The following is a 24,278-nucleotide window of genomic DNA, read 5'->3' as shown; positions in this document are numbered from 1 at the left end:
CAGCCAGGTAGCTTCCAAACCTTCAGGGTGCCTCCTATGCACTCAAACCATTAGGCAACCTAAAATTATTGATTTGACTGCAAGCCACTCTAAGTTTTCACGAGCACACACACACAGACACACACACACACACACATAATAAAAAAATGAAGGGGATGAAGAGGCTAGCGCAGCAGTGATCATTCAAACATATACTGAATGGGTGCTGGTTAAGTTAACACAAACTAGAAAACCTTTTCCATTTGCAAATGTATGACTTTCTAGAAGCAGGCTTTCTTGTCTCCATTTATATTTGTACTTCCTCAATAAACAGACAGCTAAAGGGAATTAAGACCTATAAACAAGAAACCCCACTTCCTACAAGCTTCTCTTCACCTTAGAGAATGCTGACATCTGTGCGGTCACTGACATGCTTAAAAAAAAAACAAAGAACGCACCAGCAGTGAACGGCAATAATGCCATCCGCACATCTAGACCAGCTACTACGAAGACGGGGACTAAAGATGAAGGTGTCTTGATTTACATCAAAAATATACCTCAAGGCTGATCAAACAAGACAATGCACTTGAGCTTCTCCACATTCAGATCACCTTAGACGAAATCCCATACCACTTCCTTGCAAGTAATAAATAGCCCTTCTGAGATCCAAGAAATCAACAACATGCACTTAAGCTCATTGGAAACAATTGCCATCCAACCAAATACCAATATTCAAGGGTGACTAATTAACCCACTTAACTGGGATTCATATAGGACACCAAAAATGCAGGCACAGAGATTTCTGGATTTTTGTAAACACAAACTCTCTGGATCAGACTGTCAATACGCTGTCCAGGGGGGCAAACTAATATGGGAAGGTGCTGCACACCCCCTAATGTAATGTCTTCTCTGGTAAGATCAGACCAAAAAGTGATGTCTCCTTTAAAGTAAAAATAAAATCCAGAACCCCAGGTAACCCTGGAATGTTCAGGAACTACTCTAAGGCTAACTTCCTACTATAAATGATAATCTGGCAAAATTTCAAGCCCCCATAAACACTGAGAATATTGCTGCCTATGTAGAACTATTCACAGAAACCCTATACAAGCATGTTAACAGCTGCATAGAGGCAGCTGAATCCTCTAGGGAAAAAGTGCAGAACTAACTGGTGGAATCACATCAACAGGCTGTATAACAGAAATAAAAAAAATCATTGCAAAATTTAGAAGGTGAAGTACCCAAACTATACAACTCAGAAGACAACGTCTATCAAAGTCAAACATGAGGTAAATTTGGCCTCCCAGGCCAAGGACAACCACAAGGCATTATTTAGCTATATCTGCAACATCAAAGGCAATACACAGATGTCTGCAGAGCTCACTGTTAGTGAAGCCACCTATACTGAGCCAGAAGTTATAGCAAATATACTGGCTGATAAATTCAGCTCTAACTTTATCCCACTCCTCTTCAACCTCCCCTCAGAAAAATTCCATCAACTATAACTCTCCCTACTATCATTAGGGAACAGGTCCTCAATGTTCCCTCTAAGGCCAAGAACACTGCATGAACAGTCCCAGACAATATCCCAGGATGCCTTCAAAACAGCATGAAAACATGACCTATCAGGCTGTCTGGAATTGCTACTTAACTACAGCCTCCAAACAGACTTTGTGTCTCATGAATGGAGGACACCAACAGCCATTCCACTGCACAAAGGCAGGCCATCTATAGGCCCTAGAAACTACAAACGCATAAGGCTCACAAGTCTCCTACGCAAAGCTACAGAACAAATTATGGAAATGATCAATAATGACAAAGGAAACCTCCAGACACTGGATCCAACTCAATTTTGTTTCATCAAGTGCAGGTCAGACATACTCATCCTGGTGGACTTCTACGAGAAGGTCAAAGAAATGGTTCACACAGCCTATCTTGACTTGGCCAAGGCGTATGACAATACCCCACTTAGGTACTGCTGATCAGCTCAGGAGGTTAGGTATAAACTCTTATGTCACCTGAGGAAGTTAGAACTAGAGATGCCACCTCTATAAAGAGGCCAGTCACAAGCGCAGTCCCCCAGGCATCATTCCTGGGACCACTCCTTTTTGACATTTACTTCTGAAGTCAACACCAATGTCAAGGGCTTCTGGCTGACTACATCTGCAGATTATTGTAAATAAGGAGCAGTCACAGAATTCCTCACTGACACAAAATGTTCTCCAGGAAGGGTCAATACAGACAAAACTTGTGCCAGAGTCATAAACTAAAACTAAATGTCAAGAAATAAGTATCCTATGGGAAGTCATCCACCCCTGGTAACTATCATATTGACAACACACCCCTAAGAGCTGATCCAGTAGTCATGGACCTGGGGAACACACAGAGAAAGAAATCTAGCCTTTGACCATCATGTGTCTACAGTGGTGAGGAAATCATTCCATGTTGTCCACTGTATTCAGCATTCATCAGACCTATGATCGAGTACAATGCCCCCTTTGGTATCTACCTAACCAGGCACAACCAACAATTGGAATACATACAGAATTTTGTCGCTAAAACAACATGGGGTATAAGTAACATGCCCTATGCAGACTACCTATAGATCCCTATCTCTGTATTCTCTCTTCCACAGGTTGTTGAGGGGAGATCTATGCCTGACATACAAGGCCTTGTCAGACTCCACCCTGATGGACCTCCTGCAGATCTAAAAAAACAAAGCACCAAAATTACCCATTCTAAAGACAAACTTTGCCTGTGATATAAATAGGACCTGCTAAAGAGACAGACCGGTATATATCCCACAGACTACCCCTTCTCTGGAACAGGCTCCCCCAACCCCACCCATGTGAAGGAGATTTCCTCCCTAATCCAATTCAAATGTAAACTGGACAATCGGATGGGGAACAGGAAATACATCCCTGGTTTGGCAGCTATGTATCTAATGGACACATTACTGATTATGTGTATTACTGATATGTCTCTTTTTAAATATTATTGCACATAGAGATGATTTTTAGCATTAGTATTTTTATTATGTTGATATAAGTGTCTTAATATAATAATAAGTGTTTCTAATTGATGGATTTCCCGCCTAGAATGTTATTTAAACTAATTAATTAGAGTTGTATGGTGTATGAGTCTGAAGAAGCCACTTAGGTGAAAGCGCTTACTCGATGTACAATAAACTATCCTGTTTGTTACTTCAGTGGATCGTGATTCTATGATTTATGCTAGCTATTGGATGTTAAACGTGTATTTTGAACTTTTTTTGAAGAACCTTTTTGAAGAACAGTACTATTGATATATATAGCTCCTGCTGTGTTCGTTTTCCTCCTGACTGATTTTGCCTTTTGAAAATAAAAGATTTGCTCACTAACACGGGTTCCATGCTGATATTCTACTGAACATACACAGACAGAATGAGATTACACAAGTTAAATTGGATGTTTACCTTTCTGAAGTTTTTTCATTTTTCTTTTGGGTCCATCTGCTTCCTGTTTTGCCACTGCAATATGACAGTCTTCCTATATTTAAACATATAATTAACATTCAAAGAAATATTTGTCAAAATACAATGCAACAATAATGCATGCTGCCATTTTGCTAAATTACAGCCAGTACCCCTAGAGCCTAGCAAGCTGCAGCCAACAGTCTTTACACCAAAAACGTAGACAGCCATTTACATCACATTTCCCCTCAGTGTTATTTTCTTTATTAAGTAATTAAACTGTAGTGTAGTTAGTTACACAAATCAACAATTACCAACTGCACTCCAAAATGGGTTTTTAAGAAAGCACACAAAGTGAAGTTCTAAGCACCAATGCACTTGCAGAACAGGATCAGAATACTGACAGTACAACTGTACCTTGCAGACTACATATTATAGCAATTATAAAGGAGAAGCAAATGAACTTACCCTTGTCTTTGAATCAGAAGCTCTATCAGAAGTAAACTTCCACTGGGGCTTCTGCATTCAACATGACAGTAATGTCATTAAAATATGGTCTCCATGCACAAACAAATTCATTCCCAGATGTGGGAACAAAGATAGAAAGCATAGAAAGAACATAAATCAGCTTCCAGGTACCAGAAAAGGATCTAATATAACTTATAAGCAGCTACACAAGCATGTAGTCACTGGTGGGAAATTAACTGGCTCCTACTGAAAGTCTTAATTTTAAAGATTTAGTAACCTACAGAAGTCCATCACAAAGTTATGTTAATAAAAGAATGAATGAATGGGGGGAAACTTGAAAGCAGAAGAGGCCCTGCATGGCCCAACCAGAATGCAGTCCACTTCAGCCATGGCTGTTATACCCATTGTGCTGGATGAAAACAAGAAAAAGTCAGCAAATGCTGCAAAAGGCATTCTGGAATATGGCTATGGTGCTGCCACCATATTCTGCACAGAATGCATATGAATCATCCTCTGCAATACTGTTTTTATTATAAAAAGAAAATGAAATGAGTCAGCCATCTTAACAGCCATCCTCCTGCCACTGGTTTACATGCCAACTGTGAAATGAGCAAAATAATAAACTACCTCTCTTGGATGGTCAGTAGAGCAAGACATCCAGCTAGAGAGAACAGTTTTCATTCTAAAAAGTTAAAAAAATATTTTTATTTTGTTGAACTTAAACTGCTAACCAGGCAGGGACTAAGCCAAGAACCATTTCAGCATGACATGAGCCAAAGGCTAGAGATACATTAAATGCAAAATGTATCTGTACAAGTGTTACAAAGAAACAGTTACATTAAGAATCATATCATGATAGAAAGTGTGACAGAATAATAAGTGACTACACAAAAACAAATAGGAAAAGGGAGCTATATGTTGCCTCAGCATACAAAATAAGAATATTAGCTAAATTAAGACAATGATTGACTTTGCTGTCTCTGTAACATAACTATGCTCAAGTGATCTAGCCTTGACTTTTGGTCAAGCTGCTGAAGGAAATGACCAGGAAAAGATGAACATGAGTGCCTGACAGCTCATATATACTTGGGGGGGGGGGGTGTCAGTCTCTATCCGGATGCAAAACAATGCTTGCAGAAAAGCCTGTACTTCATTACAATGCACAGGGCCCATGAGACTGCAAGCCTGGTCAAAAAGTACAGCATCACACATGTTCAGTGTAGACAGGTGCTGCACTATATCTGCCAACTAACATCGAGAGAGTTTCTAGGAGCATGAAGAATCTCAAACTCATATGGTGACAAGCCAATGTCCATACCAGTTACCTCTCCCTCCTTGTTCTTCTAATACAAGGAGCAGAAAGATGATTATACACAATGCAAAAAGATACAAAACAAAGCAGAGGAACAACCATGGGAACTTGACTATGGCTAGGTAGTCTTACAACACAGTGTGATGAATCTGGGTAGGAAGATGGAGGAGCTGCAAGCAATGACACAAAAAGTAGACATTGCTTGTATTGCAAAAACATGCGTCAATGAAGACGGAGTGGGACATGATGGTATCTGGGTATAGACTGCTCAGGAATGATGGAGATGGGAGAGATAAGGCACAGAATAGCAAACTAGCTAAAGTAGGATATCTAATGCGAGAACAGAGAGGACAAAGGGCTCCAAGCCAGGAACGGGGCAAAAGTACAGCCATGACCAGAAGCTAAGTTAAGTGCCCTGGCAGTTAAGGTAAGGGGGGAATAACTGGATATCATCCATTAGATACAATAAGATAGAAGGATGACAGACTGAAGAACAGAATGCAGTAGTAGGGAAATACTCATAGGGCATGCTGACTTGCCAATAGCAGACTGGGAGATACAAGCACCAGGGAAGAGAAAACTGGGGGCAAGATAAAGTCTTAAAACATAAATGTTTTGACCAACTAGTGCAGAAATGTACTAGAAAGGACAGAATTCTGGATGTTGTCCTAACTGAGGCAGAAGGTGTCATAGATGTCCAGAGTAAGATACTGTTAGCAAACACTAATAAAGCCATGGTTCAGAACAGGGGAAAGAATAAAGATAGAAATATAAATTTTATTTATTTATTTATTTTACATTTGTTTACCGGGCTAGTCCAACTGGATATATTTCCATTTTCAGTAGAGGCCCGGGGAGAAAAGCTCCACAGTATTATTAAAACATTTATAATGTACAAGTAAAAGAAGGAAAAAAATAAATAAATAAATAATCTTGTTGATAAAAATAATGAGAGATCAGTAGTTACAAAGTCATACAATTAAAGGCAATGATTTGGGATTTTAGAAAGCTAGATTATGCCGTGCTGAAGAAGGCAGTTAAGGATAAGGATGACTTAGAAAACTGGTAGCAAATCAAGAAAATAAACAAGCTAGGGAAAAGGGTAAAAGCTAGAGCATTCAAGACTATGGATACAGTTGTGAAGAAGAGAGAGAGACACGAAGGCTGATGTGGCTATGTAGGAATGCTGCAAGAGGTGGACAGTACGGAGTGGAATGGTGAGAAGTCACAATCCAAGAATGCTAGCAAAAAGGCAACACATATGGTGAAGGCATGAAAAACTATACTTAAAACAGAATTGCCAACAGAGATTAAGAAGGGAAGCAATGTTTTATTTTATACATGTAACAAAGACGGAAGCAAGACATTCTGGGACAAGACAGACCAAGCAAAACAGGAACGAAGACTACAGAAGCCTGCGGGAGAAGAAAGCTGAATGAAAAAAAGAAGTTATGTACTTACCATAACATTCCATGTTTATAGTCCTTCTCACCCTTCATTCTTTACATATGGGATCAGAGCCGATCCTCGGCTCCGACTCTGCCTATTTACAAGCTGGAAGACTTCTGGTTGGCTCGTGGATAGGTAGGTATCCCATGGTGCACCAGTTCCATCCCCAGATCTTGTTTGCTGCTAACTAGAAGAAATAATAACAACATACAGAAACAAGCCAATACTAAAAGGTCTCCATGAATAATAAAATTTGTATTTTTCTGTCTCCAGGTACTTCCAGGATGGGGGCAGGAGGGTGGGTTTGAAAGAATGAAGGGTGAGATGGACTACAAACATGGAACATTATGGTGAGTACATATCTTCTTTATGTACTGTAGTCCTATCTCACCTTCATTCTTACATATGGGACAGCATCCCTAGCGCCTTATTCTTGGGTGGCTCAAGGAAAAATACTCCTGAGTTCCGTGGAACCAAAAGATGCTCTACCCCTGGAGGTTAAATCCAATTTGTAATGAGTAATAAAAGTGTGAGGGTTAGCCCACATAGCAGCTGCACAAATATTATCAAGTGGAACCCTGCAATGAAAGGCTGCAGAGGTAGACTGAGATCTGGTAGAATGAGCCTTGATTTTAAAGGGTAAAGCTTTATCCTCAGAACTGTAAAAATAAGCTATACAACTAGAAATCCAGTTAGAGAGAGTCACTTTGGAAACTGGTAAGCCCAACCTGGATTCGGATAAGGAAATTAATAATTGATCCGATTTTCTGATGTCTTTAGTCCGGTGCAAATAAAAACGTAATAGTCTATGGACATCCAGCTGGTGAAACCTGTACTCAGCTGCATTGGTGATTTAGAAAGAAAACAGGAAATTCTATGGACTGATTCAAAGTGGCATGGGAACAGACCTTGGGGACAAAGGAAGGGTTAGTACGAAGGGACACCCTGGTCTTTATGAAAAATCGGATAAGGCAGTTTAACAGACAAAGCTTGCAATTCTGACACCAGTCTGGCAGATGTGATAGCCACCAAAAACGTCTTCCATGACAAAAACTTCAAAAAGCATGAATGTGAAGGGTCAAAAGGCGGAGATGTTAATTTTGATAACACAAAGTTTAAATCCCATGAGGCCACAGGGTCTTGAACAGGAGGTCTTAGCAAAGTGGCACCTTTGAGGAAGGTTTTGCACAATTTATGAGACAACAAGTTAGAATCTGGGAAACCTAGATGAACATTTGAAATCGCTGCTAATTGGACTCTGATAGTGGCAGCCGCAGATCCTTGGTGAAACAGTTCAGAAAGAAATTCCAAAACCACTGGAATGGAGGCAGTGTAGGGGTCAACATCTATTTTCTCCGCCCAAAGAGAGAATCTTTTCCATTTACTGGAATATAGTCTCCTAGTGGAAGGTTTATGAGAAGACACAAGGATATGAGTCGTGGAAGGTGAGAAGTCGTGAAGCCTGGCTAGGGATGGAACTGGAGCAGCCACGCTGTCAAACTGAGTGTGTGTAAAGAGGGGTAAAGCGAATCTGACTGAGTCAACAGGTCTGGAACTGGGTCCAGAATCCAAGGATCGTACAGGAGAAGAGGCCAGAGGAAGGGGAACCAAACCTGATGAGGCCAGTAAGGAGCAATGAGGATCAGTTTGCTTCCCAGCCATTTTGCTTTCTGAATCACCTTGGGAATGAGAGGAAAGGGAAGAAAAGCATACAGGAGACCAAGGGGCCAATCGTGAACAAGTGCGTCTCTGGGTGACTCCCCCGGAGGGGGGATAAGAGAAAAGTAGCTGCTGCATTTGGCATTGACTGGGCTGGCAAAGTGATAGCAGCAAGGCTGTCCCCATCTGTGGAAAATCTGTTCCGCTGCTTCCTGTTTCAGAGACCACTCGTGAGAGATCAGGATCGCCTGGCTGAGCTTGTCGGCTATCACGTTGGTCGTCCCTGGAATGTGCGTTGCCACTAGAAAGCGCTGGGAAGATATCGCCCATTCCCAAACACGCATGGCCTCTCGACAGAGTGGGTAAGATCTGGTTCTGCCCTGTTTGTTGATATACCATACTATCGACATGTTGTCTGACTGTACTGCAATAGTCCCCAGAGGAAGAAGGTAGTGAAGTGCTTGCAATGCCAGGAGCACCGCCCTCATCTCTGGAACGTTGATATACAGGTGAGCCTCATGGTCTTGCCATGTGCCTTGGACAGTCCTGCCTAGATAATGCCCCCCCCCCTTTCTGTGAGGCATCCGTGGTCACAGTGGCAACGGGTTGGCGATGAACAAATGAAGCGCCCGTGGTCAGTTGATTGGGTAATGTCCACCAAAGGAGGTCCTTCTTGCAAGATTCTGTCAGCAGAATGTGATGGGATAATGGAAGGTGCTGAAAGGACCATTGGGACGACAGGAGCCACTAAAGAATTCTTATGTGTAACCTGGCTAGCGGCACTAATAGTATGGTGGAAGCCATGGTCCCAAGGAGCTGCAGAACAATCTTGGCTTTGACCCTTCGCAAGGGGAGAATACGCTGAATTTGAAGAACCAGGTTTTGTGCCCTTTCGGCAGGAAGACGAACCACCATGTATACTGTGTCCATCTCTGCTCCTATAAAAATCACAGATTGAGAGGGCAATAAGGCAGATTCTTCCAAATTTATAGAGAGTCCCAGATGGGCACAAAGCTGAATAGTAGCATCCCTGCTCTGGACTAGATGCCTGGTGGGGGCGGTCAGGAGCCAGTTATCCAAATACGGAAACACCTGGAATCCTTGACGTCTCAGGTGAGCTGTCACTACTTTCATACATTTGGTGAACACCCTGGGGGCTGTGGTGAGACCAAAGGGCAGAGCATGGAACTGGTAGTGACTGGCTCCCAGCCGGAAGCGTATATGACTCCTTGACGCCCTGTCCATTTTTATGTGGTAGTAAGCGTCTTGGAGATCTACTGAGCACATCCAATTGTCTTTCCTTAACAACGGGAGTATAGATTGCAGTGTTACCATCCGGAACTTGTCCTTTACTGATTCATTCAATCTGCTGAGGTCCAGAATGGGCCTCCAGTCCCCTGTACGTTTTGGCACTAAAAAGAACCTGCAGTAAGTTCCGGATCCTATTTGGTCTGCCGGATCCTATCGGGTCTGCTGAGATGGTCTGTATGACTCTTTTTGACAGGAACTTGTTGACCTCCACAGTTGCCTGATCCCTGTGACTGTGTGGAACATCCGGGATCTTTTTGGGAACAAAGGGTGGAAGAAAAAAAGGTACGACATAACCTCTAGTAATAATTCTTTGTACCCACTTGTCTTGAGTGATACTTAGCCAGGCTTCTGGATACAAAAAAAGGCAACCCCCGACCAGCCCTTGAGAAGCACAGTCAGGCCCCACGTCAGGAGCGCTGGTAAGGCCGGCCCCGAAAGGAATCACGACCTCCCTAGTTTTGCAGACCACTCCTGCCTCTAGGGCGACATCTACCATTTCCTCCTCTGCCTCTGAAGGAGGAGTCACCCTGTGCCTACTGGAGAAACCTCTGAGACTTCTTGAACCACATCTTACCACCCCCCCTGACCCTTAGGGTATGGTCTAGAGGGAACAGTAAAACGTACTCCAATGGCAGAGAGTATTTTTCCTTCTTGCTCGCATCAGGTGAGAGTGTCCTTTACCTTGGAGCCAAACAATGAGGAACTGTTGAAGGGGGTGTTGGTAAAGGTAGACTTAAACGGTTCCGCAAAGTTACACAAACGCATCCAGGAATGACTCCTCAGGGAAATTCCTGAACCCGCAGCTCTACTCGCTCCATCGGCCGCATACGAAAAATCCGCATGGAAGAGTTAACGATAGAGTTCAAGGTGGACAACTGGGCAGAAACCTTGTCAGGGACTCCCTCGGTACATGTACCTTGTAAAGAGTCTCCTAACTCTAAGGAGATCTCTCTGGAGTCTTGTAAAGTGAGTAAGGTAATTCAGCGATCAAAGGGCAAATGCTGCTGAAGAAAAGATACGCTTCCCGTATCTGTCCATCGTTCGAGACTCCTTATTCGGCAGATGAACAGAAGAAGTCTCAGCTAACTCCTTCTTAGTGGCCGCCGCCACCACCATGGCATCTACAAGGCACACCTTTAGATAAAAAGTATTTTCCTGGAGGGAAAGAAAGGAACTTGTTCGGGCTCCTCGGCATCAGGAGTATCCCACACCTTTCAACTAACTAAATCCATCAGTTCGTCAAAGGGTGGAGACACCCAAGAGGCAGAAGGTTGAGACCCGAAAGCCTTCGGGTACACAGACTCCTCATCAGAAGGGGTGACAGTGGGCCAGCCACACCTCTGTTTAAGCAACTCCAGAATATTTACGAAGGAGATATCATCAGAGGATGACTTGGGGGACCCTTCCGATTCCTCAAGGTCAGTGTCAGATGCCTAAGACTCATCCTGGGAGTCGACATGCTTCCTCTTATAGGTTCATAGGTAGGTACTAGGCTATTGACTCTAGTGCCTATACAAGCCTAGCCAAAAAGGTACCCTGGCTTTCGCCACCCAAAAAAATTATTTTCCTGTGTCCCTGTCAAGCAGAACCACAGAAGTGATCCCCGGGGTGAATTTCCTATTACCCATCCGATCATCAAGATTATTCTTGAAGAGTGCTAATGAGGAGCTCTGTTTGACAGAGATAGGTAGTCTGTTCCAGAGTATGGGAAGTCTCTGGGACAGGAATCTATCCCTCCAGCATGTTCTGTTTATTGTGGTGACAAGGTTTAGGTCCCTAGAGCGTGTAGCTCAGAGGGACTGGGATTTCTTTAAGTGGAGCATGTCCAACAGCTCTGGGTTTGACATAGCTTTGTATGTTAGGCAGAGATCGCCTCTGAGTAAGCAATATGCGACGGAGTAAAGCTGGAGTTTTTTGAGACGGTCTATGTAAGGCATCTGTTTGAGGCCAGTAATCCTCTTTGTGAGGTATTTTTGCAGCCTTTCCAGTTGTTTTAGATGTCTTGTGAGGTACATACCAAAAAGGGGCATTGTACTCTATAATGGGTCTAATGAGTGATGAGTGGAGGGGAACAATGACCTCTTTTTTTCTGGATGAGAAACCTTTTGTGATGAGGTGTGCCATGTAGAAGGATTTCCTGACCATTGTGGCGATGTGATTATCAAAGGAGAGACTACTGTCCATCTGTGTCCCAAGGTCTCATCACACTTTCGGTGTTAAGCAGACTTACCGCCTATGTGGTAGTTCATGGGTACAGAGTTTTTACCAAAGGGGATGACAATGCACTTTTTGGCATTGAGCTCGAGACCATGTCTTTGACACCAGGCATCTGTCTCAGTGAGGCCCTTTTGTAGGATGTCCATATCGTTAGGAGTTTCGATTATGACTCCTAGTTTGCAGTCATCTGCGAATTTAGCTAGCCAAAGACCTTCTGTGTTAGCCTGTACTTCAGAGAAGTAGATACCAAACAGGAGAGGACTCAGGACTGAACCCTGTGGTACTCCACTTGTCACTGGTCTGAAGTCTGATTTGGAGTCTGCTACTTTCACAGTGTGGGTACTGTCAGTAAGCCAGTTGGCAACCCATCTTGTGACATAGGGATTTATACCTAGTTTAGTGCGTTTATCTATAATTCCAGAGTGGGGGATGGTGTTGAATGCCTTGGCGAGATCTAGATATGCTGTGTGAACCACCTTACCCTCATCTATGGCTTTGGTGACTACTTCAAAGAAGTCTATCAGGTTTAGGAGACATGATCTGCCTTTTACAAACCCAAACTGTGTGCGGTCCAGAGTTTGGAGATCTCCAATGTCTTTGTTTCTCTTACAAGTCCTCTTCCGTAGGGGGCTCATCAGAAGGACATTCCGGGGCAGTCTCGGAAGAGTGGGGGCCACCAGTTGGTGGCTCCTAAGGCTGGGGGTCTCTGCTGCCGCTGGAGGGAGTAGAAGCTGAGACAGAAGTAGGTGCTATGGGGGGGAAGAGTGCCAGTACCTCTGGTAGGAGCTGATGATTGGGATAGCACACTCCTCATCATCTCGAAAGCCGGCCTCTCCAGCTCTGAGGACCTCTCCGGCTCCCAGTACACAGAGGATGCCGTCGGCGCCAGAGCCATCGGCTCTGAGATAGTCGCAGGGTCCGAACTCACCCTAGCCGACGCGCCAAGAGGAAGACTCGGAACCTAAGTTCAGTTTCAAGCATCCCTGTCGGGGCCGACTGGAGATCTTCGGAACCTGGACACTACGGACGGCACCGAAATTGTCAGAGCAGAACTTGGCTCCGAAACAGTCACAATGGGAGCTGGAGCCAAAGGTTCCACCGGTGGTACCAAGCACTCCTGCTCCAAAAGACCAGCATGGCTCGGAGAAGGAATGAACACAGAGGGTTGAACGGGCTCGAGTGGCTCTGGAGCCGACTGGGTCAGAGCCAACAACAATTTAGGCAAAGCAGATGACTTCAAAAGTCTCAGCACTACCCTCTCCACATCTTCTTCCGATAAACTCCTGGAAGACCTGGATGACATAATAGGAGATAGAGATCTCAAAGGTACAGGAGACTTCAACAAGGAGGCTGGTAGAGGGTCCATAGACCTGCTCCGAACAGCAGTCTCAACAGTCTCAGCGGTCGGCTCCGAAATACTTGGAACCGACCCTGCAACAACAATGCTGCTTCTCAGTCGACTCCGAGGTCTGTGGAGCCGATGAGACAGTTTTTGCAACTTTAAGAGGTGGCTCCGAGACACCAGCTGGTGCTGGGGAAGGCCTCTTAGAAGATTTTGACCTTCCTTTGGTAGATTTAGAGGATGAGGAGGAACTAGACAAATCTTCCTCAAAGGAAGATTTAAGAAGACCTTTTAGGATTTAACTTGTTCTTCCTTTCCTGTAACACCCTAGGACTAAATGCATGACAAAATAAGCAGGTCTCCTGTAAATGGACGGCCCCTAAACAGTAAACGCAGTTACCGTGACCATCCGTTATAGACATTTTTTGGGAGCACTTAATAAATTTCCTGAAGCCGGATGGCTTATGCTCCTTACTTCTTTAGATATTCTGAATATCAGTACAACACACGCACACAGAGAAGAAGAAAGAGGACTAGATCCTCTAATTTAAATGGGCCTAGCCCTGCAGAAAGGAAAGGACACCACGAGGACTAGGTCGTCTAATTTAAATGGGCCTAGCCCAGGCAAGGAAGAGATAGGGTCTGCTAACTGAAACAGACCCAAAAGTTAAAAAAGGTATGAAATATCACACACTCAACTGAAACAGTAAAGAACGAGAATGACACAAATTCAAACTTATGTCAAGCACAAACAGAACGTAGTTCTGTTAACAATATCAGCAAAAAACGATGCTAACAACAAGCTAATAATTAGTCTAAACAGCAAGCGGAAAACCGCCAAAACTCTATCAAAACACACAGAATACTAGTGCGCAAAAGGCGTCTACGTTAATCCATATAGAAAAACCAGTACACGGGATACCAACAAAGAAAGTAAAGGCCAAAAATTGCACCAAATGTTGCAAATAGAAGTTAACTTTAATAACAATTACGGTAACTGATTATTATAAGCAGTAACAGATTTTAAACTATATTAAACTATTCTAAACTAAACAGCCAAGAAAACTTTGGTAAAAGTGGGAAAAAAATGCAATCACTTTGCCAGAGCCAAAAAGAAGCACAACCAAACTCGTTGAAGCGGCAAACGAGATCTGGGGATTGTACTGGTGCACCATGGGATACCTTCTTAGCCACGAGCCAACCAGAAGTCTTCCTGCTTGTAAATAGGCCGAGTCAGAGCTGAGGATCGGCTCTGATCCCACATGTAAAGAATGAAGGTGAGACAGGACTACAGAACATCTTTACTTTAGTCTTCACAAAGTTAAACAAGGGTGGGTAGGTAGGTGTCACTCACCCTATTATACTTTTGGACCATGTGGCAGCAAGTATTAACAACTGAGAAGTATCCATCTCATTTTCACATAGCAATGCAACACTTGATTCATAAGCTAAAAAATAATGCAATGATTAAGAGGATACTGTGAGAGCACTTAAAAGGGAATATTAAGGAATCTGTACTACAAACAGAAAGAAAATGGAGGTGGCACAAGAATAGGTTAAAAGCCTTGCAAAAGATGGGGAATGATCAAAGTACAGACAATAAAAAATTTCTACACAGATATACAGGAATACTTGGTAAAAAAACAAGCAAGTTAAAAAAAAAAAAAAAAAAAAAAAAGCATTGTTTTTGCATTTTTATTACAAAAACTCTCCTAAAAATGTGTGTGGAAGTTACTGTGACAAAAAGCTGAGAGGGGATACTAAAGTTAAAAGATGAAGAGATGGGCCAGATAATCAGAGATGCAAAAGAATTATCAGACGTATTCAGAGAGTTTTTCTAGTGCCTACACAGAATGTAATATATGCAGGACTATTAGGGTAAGAAAACAAAGGAAGTTTTGGTATGGTACAGCTACCAATTGAGAATAGGGAAGACTCAATCTTCTTAACCATACAACTTTAGAAGAGGTGAAGGCTACTGTGCAGAGGCAAGCATTCGATGAGTCAACGAAACCAGATGGACTCTTGGTTAAATTGTGGAGAATAGGGGGTGATGACCTCTGGAAATATTGGTTACTACTATTTAATGAAGTCTTAGAGGGAGGTCAACTTTCAAAATCATGGTGGGAGGCAATGGTCACAGTTATACCCAAAGAAGGGAAAGACCCTGCTACAGCGGCTCAGCAAGATCCTGCCCAGGTGTCCTACAGCAGCAGAAGAAGAAAAGAGAGACTTTGGATTGATTAAGTACTTTTTTGGCTTGTTCCTTGCTAGTTATTGCTAATTCCGCCTAAACGTTCGGTTTCTAGCGTTTATTTGATACTAAAAAGCCTATTTCAGCTCTTTATTGTACTTACTGTTTGCACTTTTAAAATTGCTTCTGTGAGCTTTAAACTGTTTTAACTGCTGCAGGCTACACACTCAAAGTGCGATAGCTGTTTTACTGTGCTTTAATGTGATTATTTTGTTGCATTTGCCTTAACTTCTTAAAAAAAAACAAAAAACAAAAAAAAAAATAATAATAACCTATTCTGCACTTGTTTCCAGACTTTCTGAAGCTAGTAGAGCCCAGTTTTCAGAGTTTGCTGAATCCAGGGCTGTATTGTAGTTTCTGTGTTACCCATAACTTACTTGGATAGAAGGAAGTTTCTCTGTTCACCAGTGAGAGTGGGGAGCTTTGAGCAGCCTTTCTGTCCCTGGACGAGTGGTTTTCAGCTCAGAATTTGTAGTTTATTGGCCATTTTGGGCTAATTTCTATCCCTTTCCTCTTTCTGCCATAAAAACCTGCATTTGCGCACTTTTTGAGCTTGTATCAGCTCAGCAAGATCCTGCCCAGGTTTCCTGCAGAGTCCTACAGCAGGAGCAGGAGGAAAGAGATACTTTGGATTGATTAAGTACTTTTTTGGCTTGTTTCTTGCTAGTTACTGCCAATTCTGCCTAAACGCTCGGTTTCTAGCATTTGATACTAAAAAACCTATTTCAGCTGTTTATTGTACTTACTTACTGTTTGCACTTTTAAAATCATTTCTGTGAGCATTTAAACTGTTTTAACTGTTGTAGGCTACACACTCAAGTGTGATAGCCATTTTACTGTGCTTTAAAGTGATTATTTTGTTGTATTTGCCTTAACTTCTTAAAAAAACAAAAAAAAACCCTATTCTACAATTGTTTCCCACCTATCTGAAGCTACTAGAGTCCAGTTTTCAGAGTTTGCTGAATCCAGGGCTGTATTGTAGTTTCTGTGTTGCCCATACCTTACTTGGATAGAAGGAAGTTTCTCTGTTCACCAGTGAGAGTGGGGAGCTTTGAGCAGCCTGTCTGTCCCTGGAGGAGTGGTTTTCAGCTCAGAATTTGTAGTTTATTGGCCATTTTGGGCTAATTTTGATCCCTTTCATCAGGTTTTGCACACCACTCAGCGCCAGTTAGCTAGGGTTAACTACCCCCGGCTCCACAAAGTCTGCTCTTCAGTTTTTCCCTTATAATTAGTCAGTCTTTCAGCCTAAGCACTCAGACCCGCACCTTTTAGCCCTGCACTTGTTTTAAATCTGCTGCAGCACTAAATAACCCCCAGCACTCAACCCCTGCACCTGCCTGGAGGGAATAGTCTATATACTTCCCTACTTGACAACTACTTCCCCACTTAACAAAAGCAAAGTCTTTACTACTTATTCAGGATGTCCAAGAGACAGCTCCCGGTGTACTCTCCAGCCTACCTGATAAACACGGGCATCTCGAGGCGATGTTACAACTGCCTCATGCCTCATGCACACAGACAACCCTCTCTTCCTAACACCAAACACTAATACCTATGAGAGATGCACTTATACAGCCAATCTAGAGGCAAAGTTCTCTCCAACCAAGACTGGAACAGACAGTCAAGAGGAGAAGGTAATAACTCACAGCACCCCACTCACTTCACATAGGCCTACTAAACCAACACCTCCAAAACCCACACACAGCAACACCAAGACATATACGGAGGCTCTGAATAGAAATCAGAATCTGCCTAGGCAACAGAGACTTCCAAAGCAGACACACAAGCAACCTCCTCCCACCAACACACCCTAAACAACACATAGCCCACAAACTCGGTGTGCCACACAACCACAGCCCATAAAGCAAAGCAACATACCCAACACACTAGTGATAGGTGACTCTATAGTCAGGGCACACCGACGTCCCACTCACCAGGCCGGACAAAGAGAAGGTTACTGTCAGCTGCTTGTCGGGTGCCAGAATCCACTACATAACACATGCACTCAGGTCACTGCAAGGCAAGTACAAATATGACTCTGTCATTGTCCATGTTGGTGTAAATGACTTGAGATGTACCTCCCTGGACTACATGAAGAGAGACATGGAAGAGCTCTCCGATCTTGTAGTCCAGGCAGGTATGATCCTAGCCCTGAGTAGCATCCTGCCTTCACCAAGAATGATACCACAGTACAAGGATAAGATGATTAACTTCAACAATTGGCTAAGCTTCTGGTGTCATTCAAAGGGGATCCAGTATCTATCTGCCTGGGATGACATGCTTGACAGGCAACGATGCTTCGCCAGAGATGGCCTGCACCTGTCACCCTTGGGATTCAGGATATTGGCCAAGGCTCTTGCCGCCCCCATAGTGCCTTTTTTAGGCAAGGCTCAAAAGACAAACCCACCACCATAAGAACTACAGGTGACAAACTGAGGGCAATGCTGCTCAATGCTAGGAGTCTAAACCTCAAAATGCACTCACTCGAGGCACTCCTCAAAATGGAGAACATAGATATCCGTGCAGAGACTGGGACCTTGTTCAAAGCTCCCGGGAGCACCCCAGCACTACCAGGCAATAATTCATACCACACGTTTCGAACACAAAACCTGGACCGAAACACTAAGGGTGGAGGTGTGTCCATATTCATCAAGTACATCCACACCTCCAGACTAGTTGCACAACACGATGCCTCTGAGATCATCCAAGTGCAACTAACCATGAGCAAAAATGCATTCCAAATTGTAGCTTGTTATCGATCCCCCACCATGACAGAGGACCCACACTCCTCGTTCCTGGAGACATTGGAAAAAATGAGGGTCCAACCAAATACCATAATAATGGGTGATTTCAACCACCCTAACATAAACTGGGAAAACTACTCTTGTACTAATACCCTTGCTCAACGATTCCTGGAATTTATAAAATCTATTGCCCTGGATCAACTTGTCAACACCTCCACCAGGGGCAACAATATTCTGGACCTGGTCATTACCAACATGGGCGACCAGTGCTCAACGCCAAAGATCAACTCCTCGCTTGTTAGATCAGACCATAAACTAATCACCCTGGATATCCACATCCCGACTCCAATCCACACAAGGAAACCATCGTAAAAAAATACTCCAAAGTGAACTTCATGCTACTCAAAACTGAGGTGGCTAACTTCACGACACCCCTGCAGATGGAGAATACAGTCATGACTGCTGAATCCTACACAAATGCGCTCTACAAGCACCTGCATGAGTGCATGAATCGTGCAATCCACAACAAAACCAAGACGCTATCCTCCAAAAAAAAAAAAAGGAAACCAATCTTGTGGTCCCCTGCCATTAACAAACTCTACAACAGAAGGAAGAAACTGTTGCAAAAGAGAGTAAAATCCAAGGAATGGAGGAACTCACTGACAGGCCTCAGTAAGACGCCAAGATCCCTCATAAAATCCTCCAAAGCGAATTTTGTAAGAAAATTGCCATGGATTCCAAAGACAACCACAAGGCATTCTTTAGCTGTGTCAAGAATCTCCATGGCAACACCTAGATCTGCACTGAGCTACAAAAGAACAGCGCAAAATATACACAGCCAACTGATATTGCCAACATCTTGGCAGATAGGTTCAGTGTGAACTTTACACCCCTTCTCACCCCCCCAAAGGGCCTATAACTATACCAAATGATTGTAGAGCCCCATTAATCACAAACACTCAGGTAAAAACAGCATTCTAAAGCCAATAACACAGCATCCATGGGACCGGACAACATCCCAGGCTGCTTCTTGCACAAACTCCAAAATGAACTAGCCCCCCACCTAAACTCCATGTTCAATCACAGCCTCACCAGAGGTTATGTGCCCACTGAATGGCACACAGCAACAGTTATCCCACACCACAAAGGAGGAGCCACCACAGACCCCGGAAACTATCGACCTATTAGACTGACGAGCCTGGTCTGCAAGGCCATGGAGAACATCATCATGGAACTCAAAGACATTGGTAACCTCCAAGCTTTGGATGATACCCAATTCAGATTTGTAAAGGGTAGATCATGTCTCCTAAACCTGGTAGACTTCTTTGAAACAGTTACCAAGGCCACAGATGAGGGCAAGGTGGTCCACACAGCCTACCTGGACCTCGCTAAAGCCCTCAACACTATCCCCCATTCAAGAATCATAAATTCATCAACCTTAACATAAACCCTTACGTCACAAGATGGGTGGCCAACTGGCTCACGGACAGAACCCACAAGGTGAGAGTTGCAGACTCCAGATCCGACTCCAAACCAGTGACAAGTGCAGTGCCCCAGGGTTCAGTCTTGGGACCGCTCTCTGGTTAGGTATATACTCAGAAGTGCAAGCACACACTGAGGGTCTATGGCCAACCAAGTTTGCAGATGACTGCAAATTGGGTGCCATAACTGATTCCCCTGCCGACGTACACATCCTGCAAAAGGGCCTCACCGAGACAGACACCTGGTGCCAAAAACATGGCCTTAAGCTAAATGCCAAAAAGTGCATTGTCATCTTCTTTGGTATAAACACGATACACATGAATTACCAAACAGGGGGAAGTTCACTTAACACAAAGTGTGATAAGAGACCTTGGGACCCAAGTGGATAGTAACCTCTCCTTTGATAATCACATTACCACAGTGGTCAGAAAATCTTTCTACGTGGCCCTCCTAATCACAAAAAGGTTTGCATCTAGAAAAAAGGAAGTCATTGTCTCCCTCTACTCATCACTTATCAGACTCCTCATTGAGTACAATGTCCCGTTTAGGATGTACCTCACAAGACACCTACAACAACTGGAGAGGCCCCAAAAGTACCTCACCAAGAGGATTGCTGGCCTCAAACAGTTGCCCTATGCCGACCAGCTTAAGAAACTCCAACTCTACTCAGTCGTAAACCGCTTACTCCAAGGAGACCTCTGTCTGACATACAAAGCTATGTCAAACCCGGAATTGATGGACATGCTCCACTTAAAGAATCTCAATCTCCCCGAGCTACATGCCCTAGGGACCTAAACCTCACCACAACAATAAATAGGACATGTTGGAGGGATAGATTCTTGTCTCAGAGACTTCCCATGCTCTGGAACAAAATTCCCATCAAAATCAGGCAGAGCTCATCATTAGCACTTTTCAAGAAAAACCCTGATAAGTGGATGGGTGATAGGATATTCACCCCTGGGATCACGTCTGGGGCTCTGCTCCATAGAGGGGCAGGAATTTAACACTACATGGGTGGCGAAAGCCAAGACACTGTTGGCTAGGCTTATTTTGGCCCTAGGGCCAATAGACTAGTGCCTACCTATGAACCTATGTCCATCCCTAACCATGAGTACAAGAATTTCATGATGGTCATGCAATGTACTGGGCACATGCCCCCTCCCCCCAGGCCTGACATGGCTCAATGTGGCCTTAATCTAGGTCAACAAACAAATATTATGAACACAATATACAAAGAGAGGCAGAAGGGAAGGGGTAATATTCCTCATGCTAAATCATGAGGTCAAGAAGATTTTTGATTACGTGCAAATGGGATTACCTCTGGCAAATCTTGGGAAAACATGAGTTCCCAGTGAGGTTTATTGATGTACTTGACGACTATAGCAAAACTCTGAGGCAAAGGTGAAAGAGGGCAGGATACTTTCAGAGAGGTTTAGATTAGATAGGGGTGTTCAAGACGAGGTTGCCCCATGTCCCCTTCCTGTTTGTCCTTTATTTGGAGCAATGTCACAAAAATAGGCAAGGGCATATTCAATGGATGCAACAGACAAAGTACAGTTTTGTACCTACCATAAATGTAGATGTCCGAACTGGATAGCATCTGCAGTCATAACAACTGGGTTGTCCTGTCGTCAGGCAGCCCTTCAGTCGGCCGGATTCCAAAGTCGCTTCGCTGATGTCGCACTTCACCCGACGTCATCTCTGTTGGTCTTGTATAAAAGCATCAGCCGGCGCCATTTTCCTCAGTGTTTCTTGCCCCAGATGCCAGCAGCCCTCTTGAAGGCTAAAATTTGGATAGATGCCAATGTTTCCAAAAAGATAGAGGTAAACACAAAAATAAGCATGTATGTACATATATACGAACAAATACACCATAAAGACTCCCCACCAGCTAGCTATTAGGAGGGTAAACACCCTAGGAGTACCACAGAGGGAAGGAGGAGGTGACTGCAGATGCTATCCAGTTCGGACATCTACATTTATGGTAGGTACAAAACTGTACTATGTCCTTCATGGATGCATCTGCAGTCATAACAACTGGGTAGAATACCATAGCCAACTAGGGAAGAGGATAAAAGTAGATTATGGTGTGTTTAGGATCCCTTGCAGTACAGCAGTGGCAAACCCTGCTCGGGATCTGGAATATAGAGGCAAATTATAATGCTTGGCAAATGTATGCACGGAGGTCCAAGTAGCCTCAATAATGTCTTTGGTTGCCAAGAAGGCTGTGGTAGTGGCTGCTGCCCTTGTAGAATGAGGTCTTATGTTCTGTGGAATTGGTTTTCCATGGAAGGAGTAACAGAATCGTATGCAATTTCCTATCCATTTGGAGATTGTCTGTTTGGAAATAGCTTTTCCTTCCCTTCCTGTTGCATAGGCTACAAAAGTTGGTCAGTCTTTCTGCTATTTTTGTTCTGTCCAAGTAGTAGCGTAGCTGTCTATGTACATCCAAGGTATGCAGTATTCTTTCCTCTGTTTTGTGGGTTGGGAAAGAAGGTAGGTAGGTGGATTGCCTGGTTTAAAGACACTCTGGATACCACCTTAGGCATAAATGTAGGATTAGTCCTCATGGACACTCTATCTTGGTGGAAGATTAGGAAGGGTTGCACTGCCATTAAGGCCTGTAGTTCTGAAACCCTCCTTGCTGAAGTAATTGCCAGTAGGAAAGCAGTTTTCCATGACAGGTGTTGTAGGTCTGCTGTTGCTGCTGGTTCAAAGGGTGATAGTGTCAACTTTTCTAGCACAAAGTTTAAGTCCCAAGCTGGTAATGGTGGTTCCCTTGGAGGTTTTACATTCTTGATTCCTCTGAGGAACTGCCTGAGCAAAGGGTGCGAAAAACAGGTGGATCAAAGCTGTATTCTGCTGAAATAGCTGATGCATGTATCTTGATGGAGGAGTAGGACAGGCCTGAATGAAGAAGTTCGCCAGATACTCCAGAATGTTAGGCATATCTATGTTTGACACATCTTTTCCTCTTTCCGTACTCCAAATGACAAACCTTTTCCATTTTCCAGCATAGTTCCTTCTTGTTGAAGGTCTGCTTCAAGAATAATGTCTTTAACTCTTTGGGAAAGTTCTGGATTAGCTGCTGCTATGTGATGTTCCATGCAGTCAGTTAGGTTTGGGTGTATGATGCTGTAGTTGTTCTGAGTTAACATCAAAGGCACCAGGGGTATTGGCCACATATTGTTCCGAGACATGCTCCTCAGCAGTGGGTACCAGTGTTGTCTTGGCCAGTTTGGAGCTATCAGGATTATCCTTGGACGTTCTTCCTTGATTTTTAGTAGTACTTTGTGTATCAAGGGAAGAGGTGGGAATGCATATGCTGTTAGGCCTTTCCAGCTGAAGGAGAGCGAATCCACTTTCCATGCTAGTGGGTGGAATGTCCTTGTGCAGAACTTTTGAGCTGGTGATTGAGAGGTGATGCGAATAGATCTATCTGAGGCATTCCCCATTTCTTTGAGATGGTCTTGAAGATGTCGGGTGCAGCTTCCATTCGTGGGCATCCGATGTGGTTCTGCTTAATATGTCTGCTAGAGTATTTTCTTTTCGGTACAAATATTGCCTGTAACTGGATGTTGTAGCTGAGTGCCAGGGTCCACAGCTCCAAAGTCATTCTGCATAGGGGGTATGAATGAGTGCCTCCCTGTTTGTTGATGTACCACATGACTGTGGTGTTGTCTGTCCTTATCATCAACTGGCCCTCTTGGAGAAATGGTTTGAACTTTTGGATTGCCAGTTTTACTGCCAGCATTTCTTTTAGGTTGATGTGCAGGTGAAGTTGATCCTGTGTCCACAATCCTTGCACGCATTTGTCCAGCATGTGGGCCCCCCATCCTAGGTCTGAAGCGTCTGATGTGATGGTCTGGCTTGCTTGGCATCTGCGAAAGGGTAGGCCTGGGTTTGACTGACATGCCTGAGCCCACCATAGGAACTCCTGCTTTAAGCATGGAATTAGTGGGATTTCTGTTTCTAGGCTGTGTCTGTGTTGGGACCATAAATTCTTTAGGTACCACTGTAGTTTTCTCATATGTAGTCTGGCAAATGGGACCAAGATTATGCATGATGCCATGAAGCCCAAGGCCTGCAGTACTTTTCTTGCTGTTAACTTGTTCAGTTTTGTTAGTGCCAAGAAAAGAGGGAGTTCTTTTGTTTTTCTGTAGTCAGGAATGCCATTTGTTTTACTGTGTCCAGTTCCTTCAGCAAGAATGTCCTTGTTTGGGATGGTATCAGCCTTGACTTTTGTAAATTGACTGTGTATCCCAGTGCTTGTAGCAAGTAAATGACCCTTTGTAAATCTGTTGTCAGCTTGCTTTTGTTGTCCCCTTGTAGTAGGCAGTCGTCCAGGTATGGGTAAATTTGAATTCCCTGTAGTCTGCAATGGGCGATTACTGATGCCAGGCATTTTGTGAATACTCTCAGTAGATAAGCCAAAGGGCAATGCTGAGAATTGATAGTGCTCTGATCCTGCAAGAAATCTGAGGTATCTTCTGCAGATTGGTCGAATGGGGACGTGCAGGTATGCCTCCTTGAGATCTAGAGTTACCAGCCAAGACTCCTTGCCCAGCATGGGAAGAAGTTGCTGTAGGGTCAGCATTTTGAATTTTGGGACA

At 43.7% G+C, this 24,278-nt stretch overlaps 1 protein-coding gene across 1 annotated transcript in view; it reads right to left on the bottom strand.

Annotated features, from left to right (window-relative positions):
* HLTF (helicase like transcription factor) overlaps positions 1 to 24,278 on the bottom strand; it is a gene marked incomplete in the record, with an annotated part of 1,324,997 nt that overhangs the window by 784,200 nt on the left and 516,519 nt on the right. Inside the window, 1 exon segment of the mRNA XM_044070619.1 lies at positions 3,431 to 3,503. Coding sequence (XP_043926554.1) covers positions 3,431 to 3,503 — 73 coding nt within the window.

This window comes from Protopterus annectens, chromosome 4.part1, assembly GCF_019279795.1.
Source record: "Protopterus annectens isolate FY-2018-M chromosome 4.part1, PAN1.0, whole genome shotgun sequence".
NCBI classification, from domain to species: domain Eukaryota; kingdom Metazoa; phylum Chordata; order Ceratodontiformes; family Protopteridae; genus Protopterus; species Protopterus annectens.
This window is presented reverse-complemented; position numbering and strand designations above follow the sequence as displayed.